The 21,660-nt window shown below is 35.1% G+C and overlaps 1 protein-coding gene and 1 non-coding gene across 2 annotated transcripts; both read left to right on the plus strand.

Moving 5' to 3' along the window:
- Positions 1-1,679: 1,679 nt before the first annotated feature.
- LOC140862398 (large ribosomal subunit protein uL11c-like) lies at positions 1,680-2,162 on the plus strand. The gene is made up of 2 exons (XM_073265420.1): positions 1,680-1,875; positions 1,966-2,162. The coding sequence occupies exons 1-2, from the start codon at positions 1,680-1,682 to the stop codon at positions 2,160-2,162; spliced, it is 393 nt and encodes a 130-aa protein (XP_073121521.1).
- A 7,023-nt stretch (positions 2,163-9,185) lies between these two features.
- Positions 9,186-9,292, plus strand: LOC140876729 (small nucleolar RNA R71). Its single transcript, XR_012148966.1, has one exon. It is a non-coding gene; the product is annotated as a small nucleolar RNA R71 (small nucleolar RNA).
- Positions 9,293-21,660: the final 12,368 nt, after the last annotated feature.

Genomic DNA, 21,660 nt, shown 5'->3' on the forward strand with positions numbered 1-21,660 from the left:
TTTCTTTCAAACAATTGAATTAGTAGGATGATGTTTAGAAATTATGGTTTAATGGTTAATTTTCACTCGGTTAATATCCTCAATTTCTAGGTTATTTATGTTGTTATAAGTTGATATAATTGCAAATGTATTTGTTTACGTATTTGAGTTTGTATATGAACTATTTGTATCATTATAGGTTGAATTTTAAAACGAGTGTCACTTTGATTGAATAAAAAATTGTTATCCCAATTTAAATGGCTGCAATGTTTTGTTTTGTTTTTGAAAAAAAAAAAAAAGGAATTGTTGTGGAAGATAAAATTGTTGATGGTGGACAGAGGAAAAAAGTTTGAAAATGATAATGGTTGAATCATGCGAATGAAGATCTACATGAATACAAAGGTAGATCCAAATACTGTTGTCATGAAGAAGCAACTGATGATGAAGAAAAAATCTTGTTCACAAAATATCTTTCGAGGGATGGTTTGGAGTACACTTATATTATGCATACATGTGAGTCGAGTGTTTGTCCTGTGACACGGCTGGAATATGGGCATATCAAAGGTATGTGAGTATGAGTGCTTATCGAGTCCGTATTGTTGCTACCATATTATCCTATGCGCATGGATTATTGACAACCATCTAGCTTGTGGTGTTGAATTATGGTGTATTCTGCATTGTTGGTGGAAAAAATATGCACATTTTGAGATGATCATTCTCTGTGTTTTTAAGAAATTTTCTTCCCAACCCACGCGGACGTGGGTATGCGCGTAGGTTTCCCAGCATACTGAAATCAAGTACAGATCCAAGTAAATAAGGTACAATAATATTAAAATAAGGTACATAACGAGGTGAATATATCACATATTTCTCCAATTTGAGTATTTACACAATCAAAGTACACTAATGTCAATTGATAAGTAAATAATAAAATATTTAAACAAGGTACATATGTAAATAAACTAGGTACATCCAAGTAAAAAAAATATTATAATAGGGAGTAGTCACTCACACTATCTATACTAATTATAATTGACAAATGGAGAAATAAATAATCAATTACTTGAAATCACGTACAGATTTAAGTATATCGGGTACAACACATGTTACAATAAGGTATATATTTGGGACTATAAAGTACAAGCGTAACAAATATGAGTTCCGCGAAGCTTTTGCTCAACCCACGCTAACGTGGTATGTACGTGGGTCAAATGTGAGTTTTAAGGATTTTTTTTCCCAACCCATGCGGACGTGGATATGCGTGTAGGTTGCCCAGCACGCTGAAATCAAGTACATATCCAAGTAAATAAGGTACAATAATATTAAAATAATGTACATAACGAGGTGAATATAGCACATATTTCTCCAATTTGAGTATTTACACAAACAAAATACACTATTGTCAATTGATAAGTAAATAATAAAATAATTAAACAAGGTACATATGAAAGTAAACTATAAGTACATCCAAGTAAAAATATGGTACAATCATATCTTTCTGGAACTCAATTTTCGAATCTTATCCTTCTGGAACTAGATTTTCTTCTTTTAAAACATATCAAGGCTCTATTTTTAGAGATTTTTGGGGGCTTTTGAGGAAGATATAAATACAAAATCCCAAGAACAAGAAATAAATTATTTTGACATACCAAGAACGATCCGCCACAATCATTAGACGTGAGAGAAGGGGACGAGACGTGATGATCTCAAGAAAAAAACACTTTTTGACAGAGGCGGCGCTTCAATCTTCTGCTCTATTTTGCAATTCACCCCTCAGAGCTTCCACCACTGCACAGTTCCTTAGCAACCGGCTCTCGCTGTCCGTATCTTCTGCTCCACGCCCTCTCACCATCATTTCCATGGCTCCCCCTAAACCTGGCGGGAAAACCAAAAAAGGTATTGCCTGTTGATTCAAAATGAATTCAAAGAAATTATCTTTTTTTTAAAAAAAAAATTGTTGGAAATTTTGTTTTTGGAAATGGGTAGTGGTTGCGGTGGTGAAATTGGCCTTGGAGGCGGGAAAAGCGACCCCGGCTCCGCCAGTGGGTACATCTTTGGGTGCGAAAGGTGTTAATATAGCAGCTTTTTGTAAGGATTACAATGCTCGTACTGCTGATAAAGCCGGTTATGTCATTCCTGTCAAAATTACGGTCTACGATGTGAGCACTTTTTTCCCTTTCTAATGCAATTCTTTAAACTCTTTCATGTCAAATGATTTGAGTAATAAATAGATAATGAAAAGAGGCCGTGATTAAGCCTAGCAGTTGAGAGTTTTATGTTAACTTACTTTTGGAAGAAAGGGAAGAAACAAGGAGATTACATCAAGCGATGATTGAATATATTAAGATTACTTAACTGATTCATTTGTTAAATAAGAATAGTGAGAACAGAGTTAGTAGAAACTACCAGACAAACACAGCTTTCCATTGTTATATATGAACAACAGAGTTTGATTTTACGTTGAGAGATTGATCAGGCACATAGATTAAACCAAACAATTAAAAATTTCATGTAAAATCAGAGATTGGAGAGAGCAGATGCACCGAACAGTGATGAGTTTCTGGTGGCCATGCTATCATAATCGGTTTGATTCATGTTGAATGATTAGATATCAAGCAGATGGAAGAGAGGAATAAATTGCGGCGAGCGAACTTTAGATTTAATCCGTTGGAAAATGGCCTAAAAAGAAAAAAAACACTTTTTGATAGCGGGGTGAATTGCAAAATAGAGAAGATTGAAACTTTAAATGCCCTAGAGTTTAGAGGATTAAAATATACCTCGTACACCTCAAAAGGAGAGTTCGGTATGATTGTTGGATATTTTAACCTCGGGATCCCAAACTGAAGAAAGAAAGAAAGAAGAATTCCTTTTGATTATCTGAGTCTGTTAATCCAGAAGTTTTAAAGTCATGCATATCATTTTATTCCGCAGTGAAATGAATTACTTGAAGTTTATGTGGAATTTAATCATATATCATGTTTTGATATATTATGTGATATTGTATGATAGTCTCTTTTACTGGGAATTGTATTCTCACCGGATTATCCGGTTGTTGTCTTTTTTTATATGTGTACTTGGAAATAGGTGGGGCAGGACCGAGTCAGAGGCAACATGGCTAGATGGTTGAGAGGATAGAGTGAGGCTTGGATGTTAGGAGTCGTTTATATATTCGAACTCCTTTTTGTTTTTGAATAAGTCCGAACTAGATGGATTTTATGCATGTTATATTTTGAGAATTGTATAACTCTAGACCTTATCCTTTTGTATCTTGTTGAATGGGATATTATGTTATTGTGGTATGGTTTGATTTGAGATTGTTTTGGAAGTAGAAAACCAAAATTTTTCTGGTACAGAGCATCTCGCTCGATCGGTTGAATCTTACCAATCGAGTGAGCGCCCCTGTACCGAGGCAGAGAATTGGGCATTTCTTGTCCGCTCGATCGGTAAGATTTTACCGATCGTGCGGAAGCCTTTTTATTTTTCTGGCAGAGTCTTGGATTATTTTGGCCGCTCGATCGGTAAGATCTTACCAATCGAGCGAGCACCCCTTTTAAAAAAAATTTATTTCTTTAATCCTTTTGTTTAATTGCGTTGATCAATTGCATTATCCTAAGATTAGTTGATTAGAATCGAGGCCTCACACAAACGCTCCTCATACAGCATATCAGATCTCAGAGGTGGTAGTGGTGGTGGCTGGCTGCTACTGGTAGGAAGGTCCTGATGTGTTGCGGCTCGCGGAGGGGGCGGTACATTCTCTCGTGTAGTCCCAGTAATAGGTCCTTGGACCTTGAAAAACTCTTCATCTGCACCCCATGTAACTCCAGCATGTGCACATAACTCTGTAATCAAAGAAGGGTGCGGCAATCCTCCAGTCGTGATGCCCTTCACTGCTGCAAGAATGGACTCCTGAATGATATTTCCCAAATTAACCGTCTTCCCTGTGACGATACTGTAAGTCAGGGCAGCCCGTTTCTTTTTCACCTCAGAAGTGTGACCGGTGGGCAGCACACGAGCAGCTATCAGAAAAAACCAAGACTTCGCGTCTTGCTTCATTTTCCCGGAGGGAAAAAGCACCACTAATTCATTCTTCATCTTCCACTGCGCTCTTTCTTCACAAAGAGTGGCAAGTATCTCGTCATAGTCCACATCACTTGCCTTGAACGCCGAATATTCATCCTTATCTATATATGGCATACCATTGAGGGTATTAATGGTATGCCCATCAAATGCCACCCGCTTACCTCGCACTAGTACATGGTATTATTCATGCTTGCACTTCAGATTGACATAAAATTCTCGGACTACAGAAGTCACAGTATCACCGGGTGGTTGCACAAAACCCGTCCATCTTCGCTCATGAGCTGCATGTCGTACATCCCACAATGGTACAATAGAATTAGGATCAAATCCTCTTTGTCTAACCATGCTCTTGCTCACCATGAGAGGATAATTCTTGGCGGCCTCTTCATCCCAAAAATGATGGGCATCGAAAGTACCTGACGAAGATGCACCCTGGTTTTGCTTCTTTTTTTGTGCCATCACAATACTCTAATCACAATTCAACCAAGCAATAATTCAACACAACAGTACATGATGGCCCACTATGCCGCTTAATCTCCAACCAATCTATACAATTCATCACGCCTCACAACCAACAATAACAATTCTGCCAACCCGATATAAACACACAAAGCACAAATCTTCAATAGAACAACAATTTCACTAAAATCGGCACCTCCAACAACAAATAAGCAAATATTATTCACCACCCAATGATCAATTCCCAATCAATGCACAAACTCCTCACAACAATTTCGGATGATCACTTCAAAAATAACCATAAGCATGTAAGGAATAAACAACACGTAGCCCTTCCAATGTAATAAATCGGCCAAATTTTCAAGCCCCAAAATTTTCAATTTACCTCGGCTGGTGTCGAGTCCGGCGGGATAGAAAGATGGCAAGATATAGAACAAAACCGCTTCGCCCCTCCTTAAATTCGAAGTTCACCTTTGCTACAGAAATAATATAGGTCGACGCCTCTTTTCCGCGAAGAACCCTAGCTGCTAGATCGCGGAAAATTGGATCTCCGAGAAAGAATTATGGGCACTATGAAGTAGAATAGAACACGTGATGATGGTGTGGAGATTTCAGAGGAGAATTCGGTGGTGATAGGAGAGGATGGCGTGGAGACGGAGGTAATTAAAAGGGTATGGGAACGAATGAAATCTGAGATCCCCTTTTATTTTTCAGATTTTCCGCGTAGCGGTGGAGCGCTTGAAAATTGGCGCTGGAGCGCCCGACTTTTTTCAGAGAGAGCGCTAGAGCACTAGAGATGGGGCGCTGGAGCGCTAAACTTTCGACTTTGATATTACAGAACAGCACTGGAGCGCTATATGGATAGCGCTGGGGCGCTGAATCCTCGAATTTCATCAAAAATTCCAACTGAAGAACGGCGCTGGAGTGCCTGGAATGTAGCGCTGGAGCGCTTAATCCTCGAATTTCATACTCCAAAATGTGATTTTTGTGACGAAAAATTCCTGCAATAAAACTCTTAATTAGGACCAAAATTAATAAAATAAATAAAAATAACTGAAATTCAATAAAATTAACTAATAAAATAAAATAAAATAAAACAAAATTAAAGTTTGGGTTGCCTCCCAAAGAGCGCTTGGTTTAACGTTGTCAGCCCGACTTTTCTGAAGTTTTTATGCAGGGTCGATCAAAGCAACTTTCTCTATGTTCCGCACTTCATTGCCAAAGTAATGTTTCAACCTCTGCCCATTGACTTGAAAGGTTTGACCTTCATGACAGCTCAGTTCAATGGCTCCATAGGGATGCACTTTCACCACGGTGAACGGACCAGGCCATTGAGATTTCAACTTACCTAGAAATAATCTGAGACAAGAATTAAACAATAATACATGCTGTCTAGGCTAAAAATTCCCTCTTCAATAATATTTTGTCATGCCAATTTTTGGTTTGTTCTTTGTAAAGCTTTTCATTTTCGTAAGAATGATTACGAAACTCTTCGATCTCATGCAACTGCAACATTCGCTCTTCACCAGCAGCCTTCATATCAAAATTCAGCTTTTTCACCGCCCAATATGCTCGATGTTTTAACTCCACTGGCAGATGACATGCTTTACCAAAGACCAACCTATATGGTGACATGCCAGTCGGAGTTTTGAATGCGGTCCGATACACCCATAGTGCATCATCCAACTTGATTGCCCAATCCTTTCGGTTTGTGTTAACAGTTTTTTCCAGAATTTGCTTGATTTTCCGGTTGGATATTTCAGCTTGCCCATTTGTTTGAGGATGGTATGCACAGTCCACTTTATGCCTCACACCATATTTTTCTAATAAATTACACAAGGTTTAGTAATTTTAGAAAAATCTCTAATAAAGCGATGATAAAACCCGGCGTGTCTCAAGAAACTTCTAATGGCTTTCACATTATTTGGCGGTGGAAGCTTTTCAATTGCAACCACGTTTGCTCGGTCCATCTTAAGCCCATTAGATGACACTTTATGTCCAAGTACTATTCCCTCTTGCACCATGAAGTGACATTTTTCCTAGTTAAGCACTATATTTTTCTCTTGACAACGCTGCAAAACAAGGGTCGTATTGTGCAAACAATGATCAAACAAAGACCCAAACACAGAAAAATCATCCATAAAAATTTCCATAATTTCTTCCACCATGTCAAAAAAAAATTGCCATCATGCACCGCTGAAAAGTAGCCGGTGCATTACACAAACCAAATGACATTCTCCTAAAAGCATAAGTACCATAGGGACATGTGAAAGTTGTTTTCTCTTGATCCTCTGGCGCTATAGCAATTTGATTGTAGCCAGAATAGCCATCTAAATAACAGTAATGTTTATAACCTGCCAACCTGTGAAGCATCTGATCAATAAAAGGAAGAGGAAAATGATCTTTTCTAGTAGCCTTATTCAACCTTCTATAATCAATGCAAACTCTCCAACCAGTAATAGTACGAGTCGAAATCAACTCGTTTTTCTCATTTTTATCCATAGTCATGCCTCCCTTCTTTGGCACAACCTGTACTGGCGAAACCCAAGAACTGTCAGATATAGCATAAATAATACCAGCATTCAATAATTTCAACACCTCAGCTTTTACTACTTCTTTTATCGCAGGATTTAACCTCCTTTGATGATCAACATAGGGACTATATGACTCCTCCATTAAAATCTTATGCATGTAAATATTGGGACTAATTCCCTTGATATCAGAAATTAACCAACCCAAAGCAGATTTAAATTTTCTCAAAACTCTTAATAATTTATCATTTTCATCATGAGTAAGAGAGGATGAAATAATTACCGAGTTAGTCGAATTTTCTCCCAAAAATGCATAACATAAATGACCAAGCAGTTCTTTCAATTCAGGAGTAGAAGAAACTGGTACCTTTTTGTTGACTTCCTCAGGCAATGCTTCAATTTTGTCTTGGCCATTTTTTCCTTTGGCAAAATTTCAAGAGCAAGAATTTGCTCTCTAAGTTCCCAATCATCACCATCCACTTGATTGATGGAATTAATCAGGCACCTAGACAATGCGTCCTCCAATTCCATTCCTGCGCAAAAATTATTTTCATGACAATCAGATGAATCAATGCGATTACAAGAATGTACCTCATCTTGGTATTTCATGGTTTTATAGATATTGAAGGTGACAGCTTCACCACCAACTCATTGAGTTAATTCACCCTCCTGGACATCAATTAACGCTCTGCCAGTCGCCAAGAATGGTCTTCCCAAAATTAGAGGGACATCTTGATCTTCTTCCATATCAAGCACTACAAAGTCAGCAGGAAAAATAAATTTATCTAATTTTACCAAAACGTCTTCCACAACTCCTCAAGGATATGCCAGAGAACGGTCTGCCAACTGCAGAGTAATCATGGTTGGTTTCACCTTGCTAAGCTCCAAAGACCTGAAAATAGACAAAAGGCATTAAATTAATACTTGCACCTAAATCACATAATGCCCTATTAACAGTCGCACCACAAATAATACAAGGAATAGTAAAACTCCCTGGATCTTTCAATTTCTGTGGCAGTTTCTTTTGCAGGATGGCGCTGCACTCCTCTGTCAACTTCACTGTTTCAAACTCTTCAAGCTTTCTCTTCCTTACTATCACATCCTTCATGAATTTAGCATAATGCGGCATCTGCTCCAAAGAATCAGTGAATGAAATATTAATATGAATTTTCTTTAAGATGTCAAGAAACTTAGAAAACTTCACATCCAACGCTTTCTTCTTGAACCGCTGAAGATATGGCAGAACAACTTTTGGCACAGGCGGTTTCTCAGGTACAACTGCAGAGTTGCTGGAATTTTTGCTATCAGAATTTTCGGACTCCACCACAATCTCTTCAAATTCCTCATCATCCACTGCCTTTGGGTTATTAGTCCCAAGTTTTTTTACCACTTCTAAGAGTAACATCCTTGCATTGCTCCCTAGTATTAACCACAGTGTTGCTAGAAAACATACCTCTCTGCTGATTATTCAATGCATTCGCCAATTGAACAATTTGTGTTTCAAGATTTTTCATAGAAGCGCTCACATTGGTCAAGTGCGTCTCCATACTATCAAGCCTATTTTCATTCCTCTTAAATCTTGTGGATGATTCTGCAATAAAATTACTCACCAAATCTTCCAACGATGCCTTATCCTCACCATTTTGAGTATTGAACCCCGGTGGAGGATTCAACACATTCTTATTTTTTGCATATGAAAAATTCTCATGATTACGCAAACTAGGATGATATTGATTGGGTACAGTATTACCTCGATAATTGTTGTAATTCCTGTTGTTCACATATTGAGCTTGCTCCACACTCTCAAATCCATCAGTAGAATTTACGGCAGTCGCCAGTGATGCTGTCTCAGTAGAACTTTGATTCTCTTTGGTCAGTGCAGCCAACTGTGTACAAATAGTAGCCATCTGAGCAGTCAAAGCAGTGAATGCATCAACCTCATGAATTCCAGCAGACTTCCTTATTACAGATCTCTCACTCGGCCACTGATAACTGTTAACAGTCATTTTCTCAAGCATCTCATAAGCCTGTTCAGGAAATTTAGAAAATATGGAACCTCTAGCTGCAACATCCACAGAAATCCTCGTTGGACCATTCAAACCATCGTAGAATAACTCAATTTGTTCTCAATCCGGAAAATTATGGTTCGGGCACTTCCTAATCAATTCCTTGTACCGCTCCCAAGCTTCATATAGTATCTCATAATCTTGCTGTTTGAAAGTAGTGATCTCAATTTTCAGTTGGGCAGACTTGGAAATTACTTAGCCAGAAATTTAGATGCCATGTCTTCCCATGTAGTGATGCTCCCAAGAGGTAATGACTGCAACCAACTACGAGCATGGTCCCTAAGAGAGAACGAGAATAATCGTAGTCTGATGGTGTCCTCAGTAACACCATGAATCTTCACTGTGTCAGCAATCTCCAGAAAAGTACGCAGATGCAAATTTGGATCTTTAGTAGCTGCACCCCTGAACTGATTTTTCTGCACCATATTAATCAAAGCTAGCTTCAACTCAAAATTATTTGCTGTGATATTCTACCGAGCTATCCCAGAATAATTATTATTGATCACCGATCGAAAGTGATCTCTGATCGGCACCGGAGCATTATTGACAACTCTTTCCCTTTCTTCATCATTTGTTGCAAATCTTCTCTTCTAGCTTTTCTCAAAGCTGTAGCAATTTTTTCGATTTCCGGATCAAAGAGCAGTGAGTCGTAACTTTGGCTTTTTCGCATAAACTGCATAGACAGGAAAAATTTTAAAATTAGAACCAACAAAATAAAATAAAATGCTCTAAATCAAAATTAAGACTAATTAGCACAATTTAATATAAATAAAATAAAATTCAATCCCCGGCAATGGCGCCAAAAACTTGTTGCGTGTTTTTCGCTCGCAAGCGCACGATGTCAAGTTATAATATAGGAATTAAGTCCAAGTCGATCCCACGGAGAATGAATAAATGATATTATATCAAATATTTGCAACTAATAAAATCCTAATCCTATGTAAAGCTACGAAATCGATTTGATTTTTTATAAAATTAGAATTTGCAAGAAACAAAACTAAATAACCACGAGTTCACGAGAGAAAAATTCAATAAACGATGAATGCTAGAGGTTCGACTTCACTTGACTGTCCAGCACAACTTATTTCTAATGATTGTTTAATTATAAATTCTTCTAGTTTATTAGCCAAGAATTCCTATTATTTTCTACCACCTCTCTCGAGTGTCAAGAAAAAATTCGTATTCAATAGCAAACTCAATATTTCTATCTAAGTTCAACTATTAAATCCGGTAAATAGCACAAGAATTCTTCTAATGACTTCTATGGAGTTATATGCCTCTCGAACAATATAAACACCCAAGATGTATTTTCTTATGTCGTATTCAAAATCTCCTCTTTCGAGTGATAGATTCCAAATAAAATATCATTCAATCTATGGCCAGTAAATTGAAAGCATTAAGATCAGAAAAACACAAATAAACTGCGCAGAGAATTCAAATATATAAATCAAAATATATCAATTATGGTTTCCAGTCAAGATCCATCTACCTCTAGACTAAGAAATTAGTTCATAACGAAATTCAAAATCAAATAAAACACGTTTTTCCAACAATCCATCAACCAAGAAAAATAGAGATAAAACGAAAACTAGAACGAAGTAGAATTAAGCTTTTTCGTCGCCGGATGCCGCCGTCTTCCGTCTTCGTACCAAATTTTCGAGCTCTTGTGCACTTCAAAACTCTCAATAGCCATCCTTATTGCTCTAAAAACTCTCTAAACCCTCATAACCTTCAGAATAAGTTGTAAAATTCTTTTTTAAAACTCGATCAAGACTTTCCAGATTTTAGGACTGCGTAGCGCTGGAGCACCCGACTTGTTTCCTCAACAGCGTTGGAGCGCTGTTTCCTTGAATTTTCACCTTTCGGAAGACTCCGTATAGCACTGAGATTATAGCGCTGGGGCGCTGACCTGTTCCAATTAAATTCAATTTTTTTCTCCTCTCTTTTCTTCACTCTTTTTGCATCTTTCGGTCTCTTTTAATCAACTAAAATGAATAACACTCAAATTCCTGCAACGACAATAACAACAAAAGAAATGCATAATATCGCTCAAAACACAACAAAATCCAAGCTAATTCATATAAAATATAAGTGCAAAAATTTCACTTATCAGCCGCCAACCAGTAAACCAGGGGAGTTCCGTTTTACATTTTTTTTGCATTGCATTATGTTTAGTTTGTTGTTTGTGTTTGTGTTTTGATTCATTGAGGACAATGTTTAATTTAACTCTGGGGGGGGGGGGGTGCATTCATAGCATTTCATTTGATTTTGTTGCGTAGTTGCATTTATTTTGTGATTTGTTGTGTTGTTGTTGTTGTTGTTTGTTTGAATACATGAGTTAAGGATGAACTTGTTAGCCTATGATGATGAAGTTTTGTTAAAAAAATTGTTTTTGGTGGAAATTTTTACTCTTGATTAGATTTGAGAAACTGTAGGTTGATTGTTGAATATCTCAAGCACGCTTGTTTAACCGGTGAAGTGTAGTGATGTATTAGATTTTTTGGATGTCTGTTGGACCATTGCACGATATTAGGTATTTGTGGAACTTGATAGTTTCTTGAATCTCGATGATTTTTTTGATATGACATATACTCTCTTGGGCACACCTTTTAAACAATTTTTATTTCTAGTTTATAAAAATGCAATTGACTCCATCCGGGTTGCAAGCGAGATGTTTGAAATCCTATTTGTCTTGTTTGTGGCTAAGTATGAAGTTTAAATGGGGTTAAACTTTTAAAAATTTTAAAATTTCAATTCCATCCGGGCTTGAAATGTGAATGAAATTCTATTCACTATTTCATAGCTAAGTTTGCGGAATCCATGAGATTGTAGTTCCATCCGGGCTATAGACGAGGGGATTGAAATTCGAATCCTATCTAGTTATAGCTAAGTCTGCGGGTTATTATTGGGACTTTAAAAATGTCGGGTGAAAAATCCGACGGTGTGTAATTTTATCTCGAGAGAGTTGTGTTGTATTGAGGGATTGTTGGGAGAGAGTTCTTGATTGTGAACTTACACTGAATTGTCTTAGGTCGGCGAACAATCGTGAAACTTGTCTTTTGAAGTTGCATGTAACTAGGGTAACATGTCACACACGCACGTTCGCATTCGACTGAAGGTGTATCATTGATAATCGAGAGTAGTTGTAATTTTGTTTTTTGTGCGGGAAAACTTTTCTAAGGCTATGTTATGCATGATTCATCCTTGCTTATGTGTTTGTTCTATTTCATTTTGTTTTTTTGCATGACTTACTCGAGGGCGAGTAAGAAGTAAGTGTGGGGGAATTTGATAGTTGTGTTTGTGTTACATATTTTAATGTCATTTAGTTGTTGTTTTGTATGCGTTTATGTGTTTTAATTACGTATTTTGTTCGTATTGCATATTCTGTGTCTACATGATTTGTTTCTCGGTTTGTTGTGTAGATTGTGCATTTTGGAGGACATTTGGACGGAACTATGGAGCAAGGGAAATGCTGCAAAGATGTTGAAGAAAAGTGGACCGCTCGATCTGCAAGTTTCTATCGATCGAGCGGCCGTCTGAAGAATGAAGGCAATAGGAAGTGGAATTTTAGCTCGCTCGATCTGCAAGTTTCTACCGATCGAGCGGCTGCATAGATTTGAAAAACAAGAGGATGATGATTTTGGTCGCACTTGATTGGCCAATGTTTACCGATCGAGCGAGCGTCGTTGTTCGGGAAGGAATTTTTATTTTTGGGAACTCATTTATTTTAGACTCTAGACTTTTAATAGGTTTTTTATTTCGTTTTTCAGACATTAATTATCAGACTTTGAAGCTCTCTTTGGAGGCTAGGTTTTGTGTTCTATCTTTTCTTAAGAATTCTTCTTTTCTTTTAATTTTTCTTTGGTTTTTATGAATCGTTGTGGCTAAACCTTAGAACTTGGTTAAGGAAGACAAGCCCTTGATTTAGTTTATTCATGAGATTCGAATTTTTCAATGTTTAGTTCTTCTTCAGTATCAAAAGTTGTTCTGATTTATTCCATGCTTGTATGTGAGATTTTTGGATTGGCCATCTTAAGATTTTGCTTTACAATATAATGCTAAATTATAATTCAAATCCGTAATTGTTTGAATCAACTAATTTGCGAAGCAACTGCGTTTAATATTTTCTGCGGGTGAATTTGTTAAATCGTAGGAACAACAATTGACTAGGCTAAATACAATCGCTGGTATTTGTGTTGTCAAGATTCATTATTTTTACTCATTTGAATGCTACCTTAAATTTAAATCTAGATTGCAGGTATCCGGGTTGATTCATTGGTAAGGGTTAATCTAGAACGCTGGTGTCTAATTAACTAAGATTAAGGTGAAACATGAATTTAATTTTTAATGATGAATATTTGATAGGATTAATTATTTTTAGGTAATCGATGTTTGAATAAATGATATCAAGGGTGTATTCGACCGATACCAAGGCTTTTTTCTCATTGCTTTCGTCGTTAAAATTTAATCTTTCATGATAGTTGTTAGAAATTCATTAAATATTACTTTTAAATTTTCAGTATTTAATCTCAAAAATTCAAAACCCCCTTTCTTTTATTTTAGAACACATTAAATTTCCCTTTTCTCGTGGGAATGATCCCTACTCTCACTACTGCATATCTTATTTATCTGAGTTGAGTCAGGCAATTTGGGCGTGACACGATTAAGCGCTACCATCTGCGAAAAAGACAAGCTAAAGAATTTGATTTGAATTTGAAAGAGTCGTTGCCCACCTAGTATAAATACACATAAATGGGGCACTTGAGAAGTATCTGACTCATCAATAATTCTCGCACATATATTGAAGTCATCAGAGGCAAACTGAAGGAATTCAAACACTCAGTTGAGTAAACAAGCAGAAGCATTTCAAAGTTTATACTCAAGAGTCGAAGAACACAAGCACGAATATTAGTATATAAGATCAGTGAGGATCACATTGTGCTAAGTGTTGAGTTTTAACACAAGTGTTGTATCTGTAATTTATCATTTGAGGTGTTGCAAACCTTGTTGTAGCTAGAATCAGTCGAGGGCTGAGTTCTACTAGTTTAAGAGTTCTGGGATATGCGATTGTGTGTAAGTCCTAGCCTTGGAGTGGGCTGCTGCAAGTTGAATATAATAGTCAAAGTCTTTTAGAGTGAACCCTTCCGAGGTGGAAAAAGAGATGACGTAAAAGTCTTTGAAATCTTCGAACATCAATAAACAAACCACTATGTCATCTTACTTTCAGTTGTGCATTCTTACTTGCTTGCTGCTCCGATCAATCCATTGAATTACTAGTTCTAATCTGTTAGTTGACATCATTCTGTGCAATACACTTGTTTGTCAATTAACATCGACACATGAGAAGACAGGAGTTCAAATGACTAACCGCAACTGAACCAAACTAAAAGTTACAAGGGTCAACTGCTACAGTAATATCGATAAATCAGCTTATCAATCAGTTTCTCAACCCAAAACCGATTCCATCAAGCAGACCTAAGAGAAATTCACCTCAACAGATCTCAACACTATTTTTAGCAGACTTTTTTGTGTTTATATATAGATAGTGTATTATTTAAGATAGGCCCCACTTGATCTTCATAAATATTTTCTGGAAGCCATTAATTTAGTGGAGATGTATATAATACATATTCTTGATTAATTGTTTTTCTTTATGAAGATGTAACGATATTAGTTAAAATGAATGTTCAAAATATGTTAATTATTTATTTTTTGTTTTCATGTTGATATATACTTTGAATTTAACGACCTTGGCGTATTATCATCTTTATCATTTCAGATTATTACCTAGTTTTTAGAGTATTTTTGTTTTCAAGCATGCGAAAATACGTGTGCATAAAATAATTTATTTTAAATTCAAAATAAAGTAATATTTTAATTGTAAAGATTAGTTATAAGTAACTAGCATAATCGCACACATGCGTTGCGTGTGTATAAAATAATATAATATTTAATATTGTATGCTACATATAGCTGTTATTTTTTAATAATATTTAAATTTATTTTTTTTTCATTTCTAAAATAATATAAAAATTTATTTAAAATTTATTTATCAATATCATATCTATAATGGTTAGTTGAGAAAAATATAAAAACATCCAGAAATAAAATCTTTAGTTATAATTAAATTTAAAAAATTATTTATCCTATCTATAATTGTTAGTTGAAAAAAATATATACAAATAAATTCAAATTTACATATATGAATTGAGAGGACAATTTCGGAAAAAAATTTGGTGTCCCCCCTCTAAGGGGCTCAACTTTTATATATAACTAGCATAATCGCACACACGCGTTGCGTGTGTATAAAATCATATAATATATTTAATATTGTATGTTATGTATAAATATTATTTTTTCGATAATATTTAAATTTATTTATTTTTTTTATTTATAAAAATAATATAAAAATAAATTTAAAATTTATTTATCAATTTATCTTATCTATAATGTTTAGTTGAGAAAAATATGGAAATTTGAAATATTAAAATTTTTAAAAAAACAAATAAAAATAAAAATGTAATATTTATATCACATAAGGGTAATTTTCGCAAATAAAAAGATGGTGTCTAAGGGAAAGATGCTTTATATATAGGGAGAGATAATATATAGATAAATAATATTTATTAAAAAATAGGGAATAATAAATTTATTTATGAAATTGCATTTTTATCCTCTTTTTAAAATGATCAATATACTTATTTTATGTAGTTGGTATATTATTATATTATATAGTATAAAATAAAGAGCAATGCTATATGTACAACCAAATTTGTACAACAATTTATACACCACAAAAAATTCAATACAAAATTTTAATTTATCAAATCTCACGATACATTGAATGCAAAATCTCACGATATCATATCAAAATCTCACGAGATAATAGTAAAATATCACAACATAATTGTTGTAAATATCGTTGTATGATATATTGGTTGTACCTCTAGGTACCGTTTGGTACATTTGATGAGAGTAGGATGATCCATAAATTTTTAATCATCCCATGTTTCTCTCATTTTTTTGTTATCCTAATTATATCTCATGGCCCGGTATGATATTTGATGAGGGCTTGATGAAAAATACCTTCTAACCCATGGTATTAATGATGGATGATTATCCTATTGGTGAAATTTTACCAACTTACCCCTCTTCCCATGCCAAAACCCAAGCAACGCGAGAAAACCCTACACACGCTGCAGCCGCTGATGGGAGATTGAGGTATCGATTCAAAATTTCATTGTGCCCTTTCCTTGATATTTTTTCGCGATTTCTTTCTCATCAACTTCAGATTTGAATCGTAGCAGGTAAATGACTCAGGATTTCGAAGATTAATTCACGTTGTAGGTATGATCCATTTTTTTTTGTTACATTCGACATTATTCTCTTCTCTCTTCTTCGTCGTTCTCGATGGAATTGAGATCGGATGTTATTAGCTAGAATATTATGGTTGGTTTGATGAATGTGAATTATTTTGTGAAAATAAAATTGTGCTTGAACTTGCTCTGATTATCATGAACACATAAAAGCAATCGAAATTCCCATTGAATATTGTGGTAAATATGTATGTGCTTGAAATTGCTCTAATTATTGTGACTATTGTGAAGTATTGCTTTACAAAATGCCTGTAAGAATACATGGTGGTGAATTTCTGTTCATATCCAGCTATTTTGAGTTCGTGTATTTGAGTTTTTTTTTAAAAGGAAATCGTTATTATTTTGATTCTGAAATGTTTATTATTTGGGAAAAGCTTGCTGCAAATGTGAACATACTGCTATGGTTAGTATTTAATAAATTTATGTACAACTTGGCCGCCATGTTGCAGAATGACTTCTGTAATGGGAAAAGAAGATGAAGCCATCCATATTTTTCTAATACTACGTCAACTATTCGCCTCTTGGTTCGTGTTTTTGACATTGATAACACGTTTTTATGTCAAGTTTTTATCCCAAAAAAAACATAGACACCATAGGAGACACGCCTTGTATGTTATTACAGAAAGGTTACAAGCCTAAATCAACCATTTACATAGGATAATTGAAGTAGGAGATGTGCAATGTATTGTTAACTTGAGGATGAGTAGAAACGCATTTGCACGACTATGTTACCTATTAATCAATGTTGGAGGCCTTCAAGAATCTAGATATCTTCGGGTCGAAGAGAAGGTTGCGATATTTTTGTCTATTTTAGCGCATCATAAGAAAAATAGAATCATTGGGCACGACTATCAACGCAGTGGGCATACTGTAAGCACTCATTTCCATGAGGTCCTCACATCTGTTTTGAAGTTGCACACTATACTTCTTGTGAAGCCCGCACCTGTTGATGAGAATTGCACAAATGAAACCTGGAAATGGTTTAAGGTATGCCAATCAATTCACCTAATTCATCAACTTTTGACGATTCAATTAACTGTTTCAATTCTATGTATTACTTATACACATCTTATCATGTTTTTATCATAATTTCACTCATCTCTCATACATCCCATCTATGATACCAAACGGTATCTAATATGATTGAATTGGGAGATCTGAAAACCAAATATCAAATTCGTAATGTAAGCCACTAAATGTGGAACAAAACACCATCACCTACAAGAATGGAACTAAATCATACATAAAAGATTATAAATTTGAATGGGTAATTAACTTGAAGATTCTCTCGAGCGGACTAGAATCCCCTGCTGTTGATCTACAGTAAGGTTGCTTGCTGAGGATTCTTTTTTATTTTTATTATTTTAAATTTTTTATAATAAATTTTTTTGTCTTCTTTTATCTAATTTTTAAAAATTTATTCATTTTTAAAAAGTATTTTGTCTTTTTTCTATTTTATCTTGTCTAACTTTTCATTGTATCATTTTTTTTTTCTTGTTATAATTTATTTTAGTATAATGCTAGGATACCGTTTGGTATCATAGATGGGATGTATGAGAGATGAGTGAAATTATGATAAAAACATGATAAGATGTGTATAAGTAATACATAGATATGAATAATATATTGTTTTGTATGTTTTTAGTTTTGTAGGATTATTATGTTTATTCTCTTAATTGCCCTTGTTAATTTCACACAATTACATGCTTAATTATATAAAAATGCCATTTCTTGTGAATGATAAATTTTTTTGGAGAATGAGTAAAATTTTTGATCTATATGAAATCATTTTTGTGGGAGGTAATTTTTCCTACAAAAATAAAGTCACGATTTATTTTTATTATTAAATTAAATAAATAAAAATGAATTTATATATAAATTTAGAGGCACATTTTTATAATAAAACATGCATAATTTTCACAAAACCATTGTCTGTTTGTTTTCAGATTTTCTTAATTTTTAAAGTGCTCTTTTGCATGAATTGAAATATAAAAAATAAAAAATGAAGGATAACAATCAATATATGAATATAAAAAAACAAAATATTTCTTTACAACCTGATATAAAAACATGCATAATTTTCACAAAATCATTTTGTGAACCTTTTTTTAGATTTTCTCACTTTTTGAGGTGTTCTTTGCCGGTGTAAAAAGAAACATATACAAGTAAAGCATAAAAGCGAAGGATATGAAGTTCGATGCTTATTAGAAATCAAGAAATTGTGCTAGTTGTTAGCATCGACAAAACACATTGTTACCATGATTGTCAGAAGCAATCAAAAGATAGAAACTAAATACAATGTACCAAAAGCATATAAAACATCCAAATCTACTTTATCTGATTTCAGTAGCTTATTAACCTGATTTCAGTAGCACATCCTAATTTATTTCAGTAGCTTGATTTCAGTAGCTTCTTAACCAAAGCTAGCCTTTCCTCAACTGGGAGACTCAAGAACAGAGACAATTTTTTAGGTTTCTCAACTAACATCTCAGCAGCAGCCAACCTCTCTTCTCTGGTCAGTTCTTCAATCATTCTTAAGGCATAAAATACATCATTTGTTGCATCTATATCATGGCCAAACTTTTTTATAAGATCAGACATGGTATCCCTTGTCATTTAAGTGAACTTATTGATTGCATCAATAAAAAGCTCCTCACCTTGAGTTTGTAATTTTCTCTTTTTAGTCTTCTTCTTTTTGCTATCTACAGTCCATGAATGTGGCTTTGTTCCAGACATAGATTCACTAGTAGCATTGATGGTATGAAGTACGTCATCCGGCTCAGCTTCCATTTCCAGCCCTACGTCACTTGTCATGTTGAGTACCCCTTGTACAATTTTAGTGAAGGTCTCCACTTTTTCTCCATTGGCACGATCATTCCCAAAAATTTCGCACCAATCATAGTAATATGGCCAGCGCCTATAGCGCATCATACGTGCAGTAGCATCATTCTGTGTGAAAATTTAATATAAGAGAGTAAAAGCATTAGTCCAAACAATAAATAAATAATGACTTCATAATGCAGAAAAGAAAGATAATAGATATTACCTTAATAATGGACTCCCAAGCTTCATTCGTGGCATCGACCATCTTTTCAGTTTCATTCCACCCGACTCCACTTCTACTAAGCATTGTCAACAGAGTACCGTGTGTTTTTTTCCACACGTGTATTTTTGAGTTGATGTGTGGGATACCTCGTAAGTCAGTTTCAGGAAACACCTTTTTCATTGCATCTTCTAAAAACACCAAGTACCCACAACGAAAGCCATTTTCACTCTTGTAACCAGAATTGATTGCATCCTTCAGTGATTGAATGAGGACTTCTTCCTCTCGCATAGTCCAGATACGTCGACCTTTATCCGATTTCTTTCCTTTCTCAAGTAATGCCTTGCTAGATGCTCCACCCTCCATGTATGCTTTATATCAGTAGCTAAGCCCTGTGTACATGAAAATGAAGCTAATAAGAAATAAGCACCAAGCAAAGAATCCTAAAAAATGAGAAAATGAAACTGATAAGAAATAACAGCAACCAAGCAAAGAAGCCATGAAACATGAGAACAATGAAGCTTATAATAAATAACAACCACCAAAAAGAAGTGTCAACGAGACATTTACGTATAACAATACCAAATCAATCACAAAATCCAAGATACATAATAAATTGTTCATTTGTCTCAAAGATTAACACCCAAGACAGCCCTCTCCAAAATATATAATATGTTTTAAACAACATATGTATCTAATATATTTCATCTATTGTGATACATCGATAAAGCCAAGTTTTCTCTCCACATATCCCAAGCCGGAGAAGATTCGATGCTGTCAATGAAGTCACAGTCAACATCTTCATTGGTGGTGCTGGTTGTAGCATTGACAACTTCCTCTAGCGGATCATTTGGCATTTCAGAACGGATGAAATTATGCAGAAGAATACAAGCCATAATAATACGATTATGAACTTTTAGGGGGTAGAATGATGGACTCCGAAGTATAGCCCAACGTCTTTTCAGCAGACCAAATGTCCTTTCAATAACATTACGTGCACGACAATGCTTGGAGTTGAAGTGCTCCTTGTAATTTTGAGGACCAATGGAACCATGCGCCCAATCATCCATATGATAACGTGTTTTCCTGAATGGTGTTAAAAACCCTTCCACATTTGCATACCCGTTATCGCATAGATAATAGCAACCTGAAATAATTCAAATCAAGGCAACCTTGTTACATGTTAAATACAAATCTTAATTAAATAAGTCTCTGGAAAGTTTAGTGGCACCAGTAAATTCAATTCTCACCTATAGGGGTTCTTAACCCATCTTTTCTAGTAACGGCATCTCGAAGAATCCTTGCATCTGCAGCTGACCCTTCCCAACCTGATAGAGCGTATATGAACTTCATTTCACTATTACAAACCCCCAAAACATTAATGGCTGTTGTCCCTTTCCTTGTCCTATATCTTGGCTTGTCCTTGTTTGATATGTGGATGGTGATATATGTACCGTCAAGTGCACCAAGACAGCCCTGTGAACATGTTAAATACAGTGTTGGCAGTGTTGAGATAACAAAAATACATGCTTGATTGAACCATAAGAATTGAAACAGTTAATTGAATCGTCAAAAGTTGATGAATTAGGTGAATTGATTGGCATACCTTAAACCATTTCCAGGTTTCATTTGTGCAATTCTCATCAACAGGTGCGGGCTTCACAAGAAGTATAGTGTGCAACTTCAAAATAGATGTGAGGACCTCATGGAAATGAGTGCTTACAGTATGCCCACTGGTTGATAGTCGTGCCCAATGATTCTATTTTTCTTATGATGCGCTAAAATAGACAAAAATATCGCAACCTTCTCTTCGACCCGAAGATATCTATATTCTTGAAGGCCTCCAACATTGATTAATAGGTAACATAGTCGTGCAAATGTGTTTCTACTCATCCTCAAGTTAACAATACATTGCACATCTCCTACTTCAATTATCCTATGTAAATGGTTGATTTGGGCTTGTAACCTTTCTGTAATAACATACAAGGCGTGTCTCCTATGGTGTCTATGTTTTTTTTGGGATAAAAACTTGACATAAAAACGTGTTATCAATGTCAAAAACACGAACCAAGAGGCGAATAGTTGACGTAGTATTAGAAAAATATGGATGGCTTCATCTTCTTTTC

This window comes from Henckelia pumila, chromosome 1 (assembly GCF_033568475.1).
Source record: "Henckelia pumila isolate YLH828 chromosome 1, ASM3356847v2, whole genome shotgun sequence".
In the NCBI taxonomy this organism is placed as follows: Eukaryota; Viridiplantae; Streptophyta; class Magnoliopsida; order Lamiales; family Gesneriaceae; genus Henckelia; species Henckelia pumila.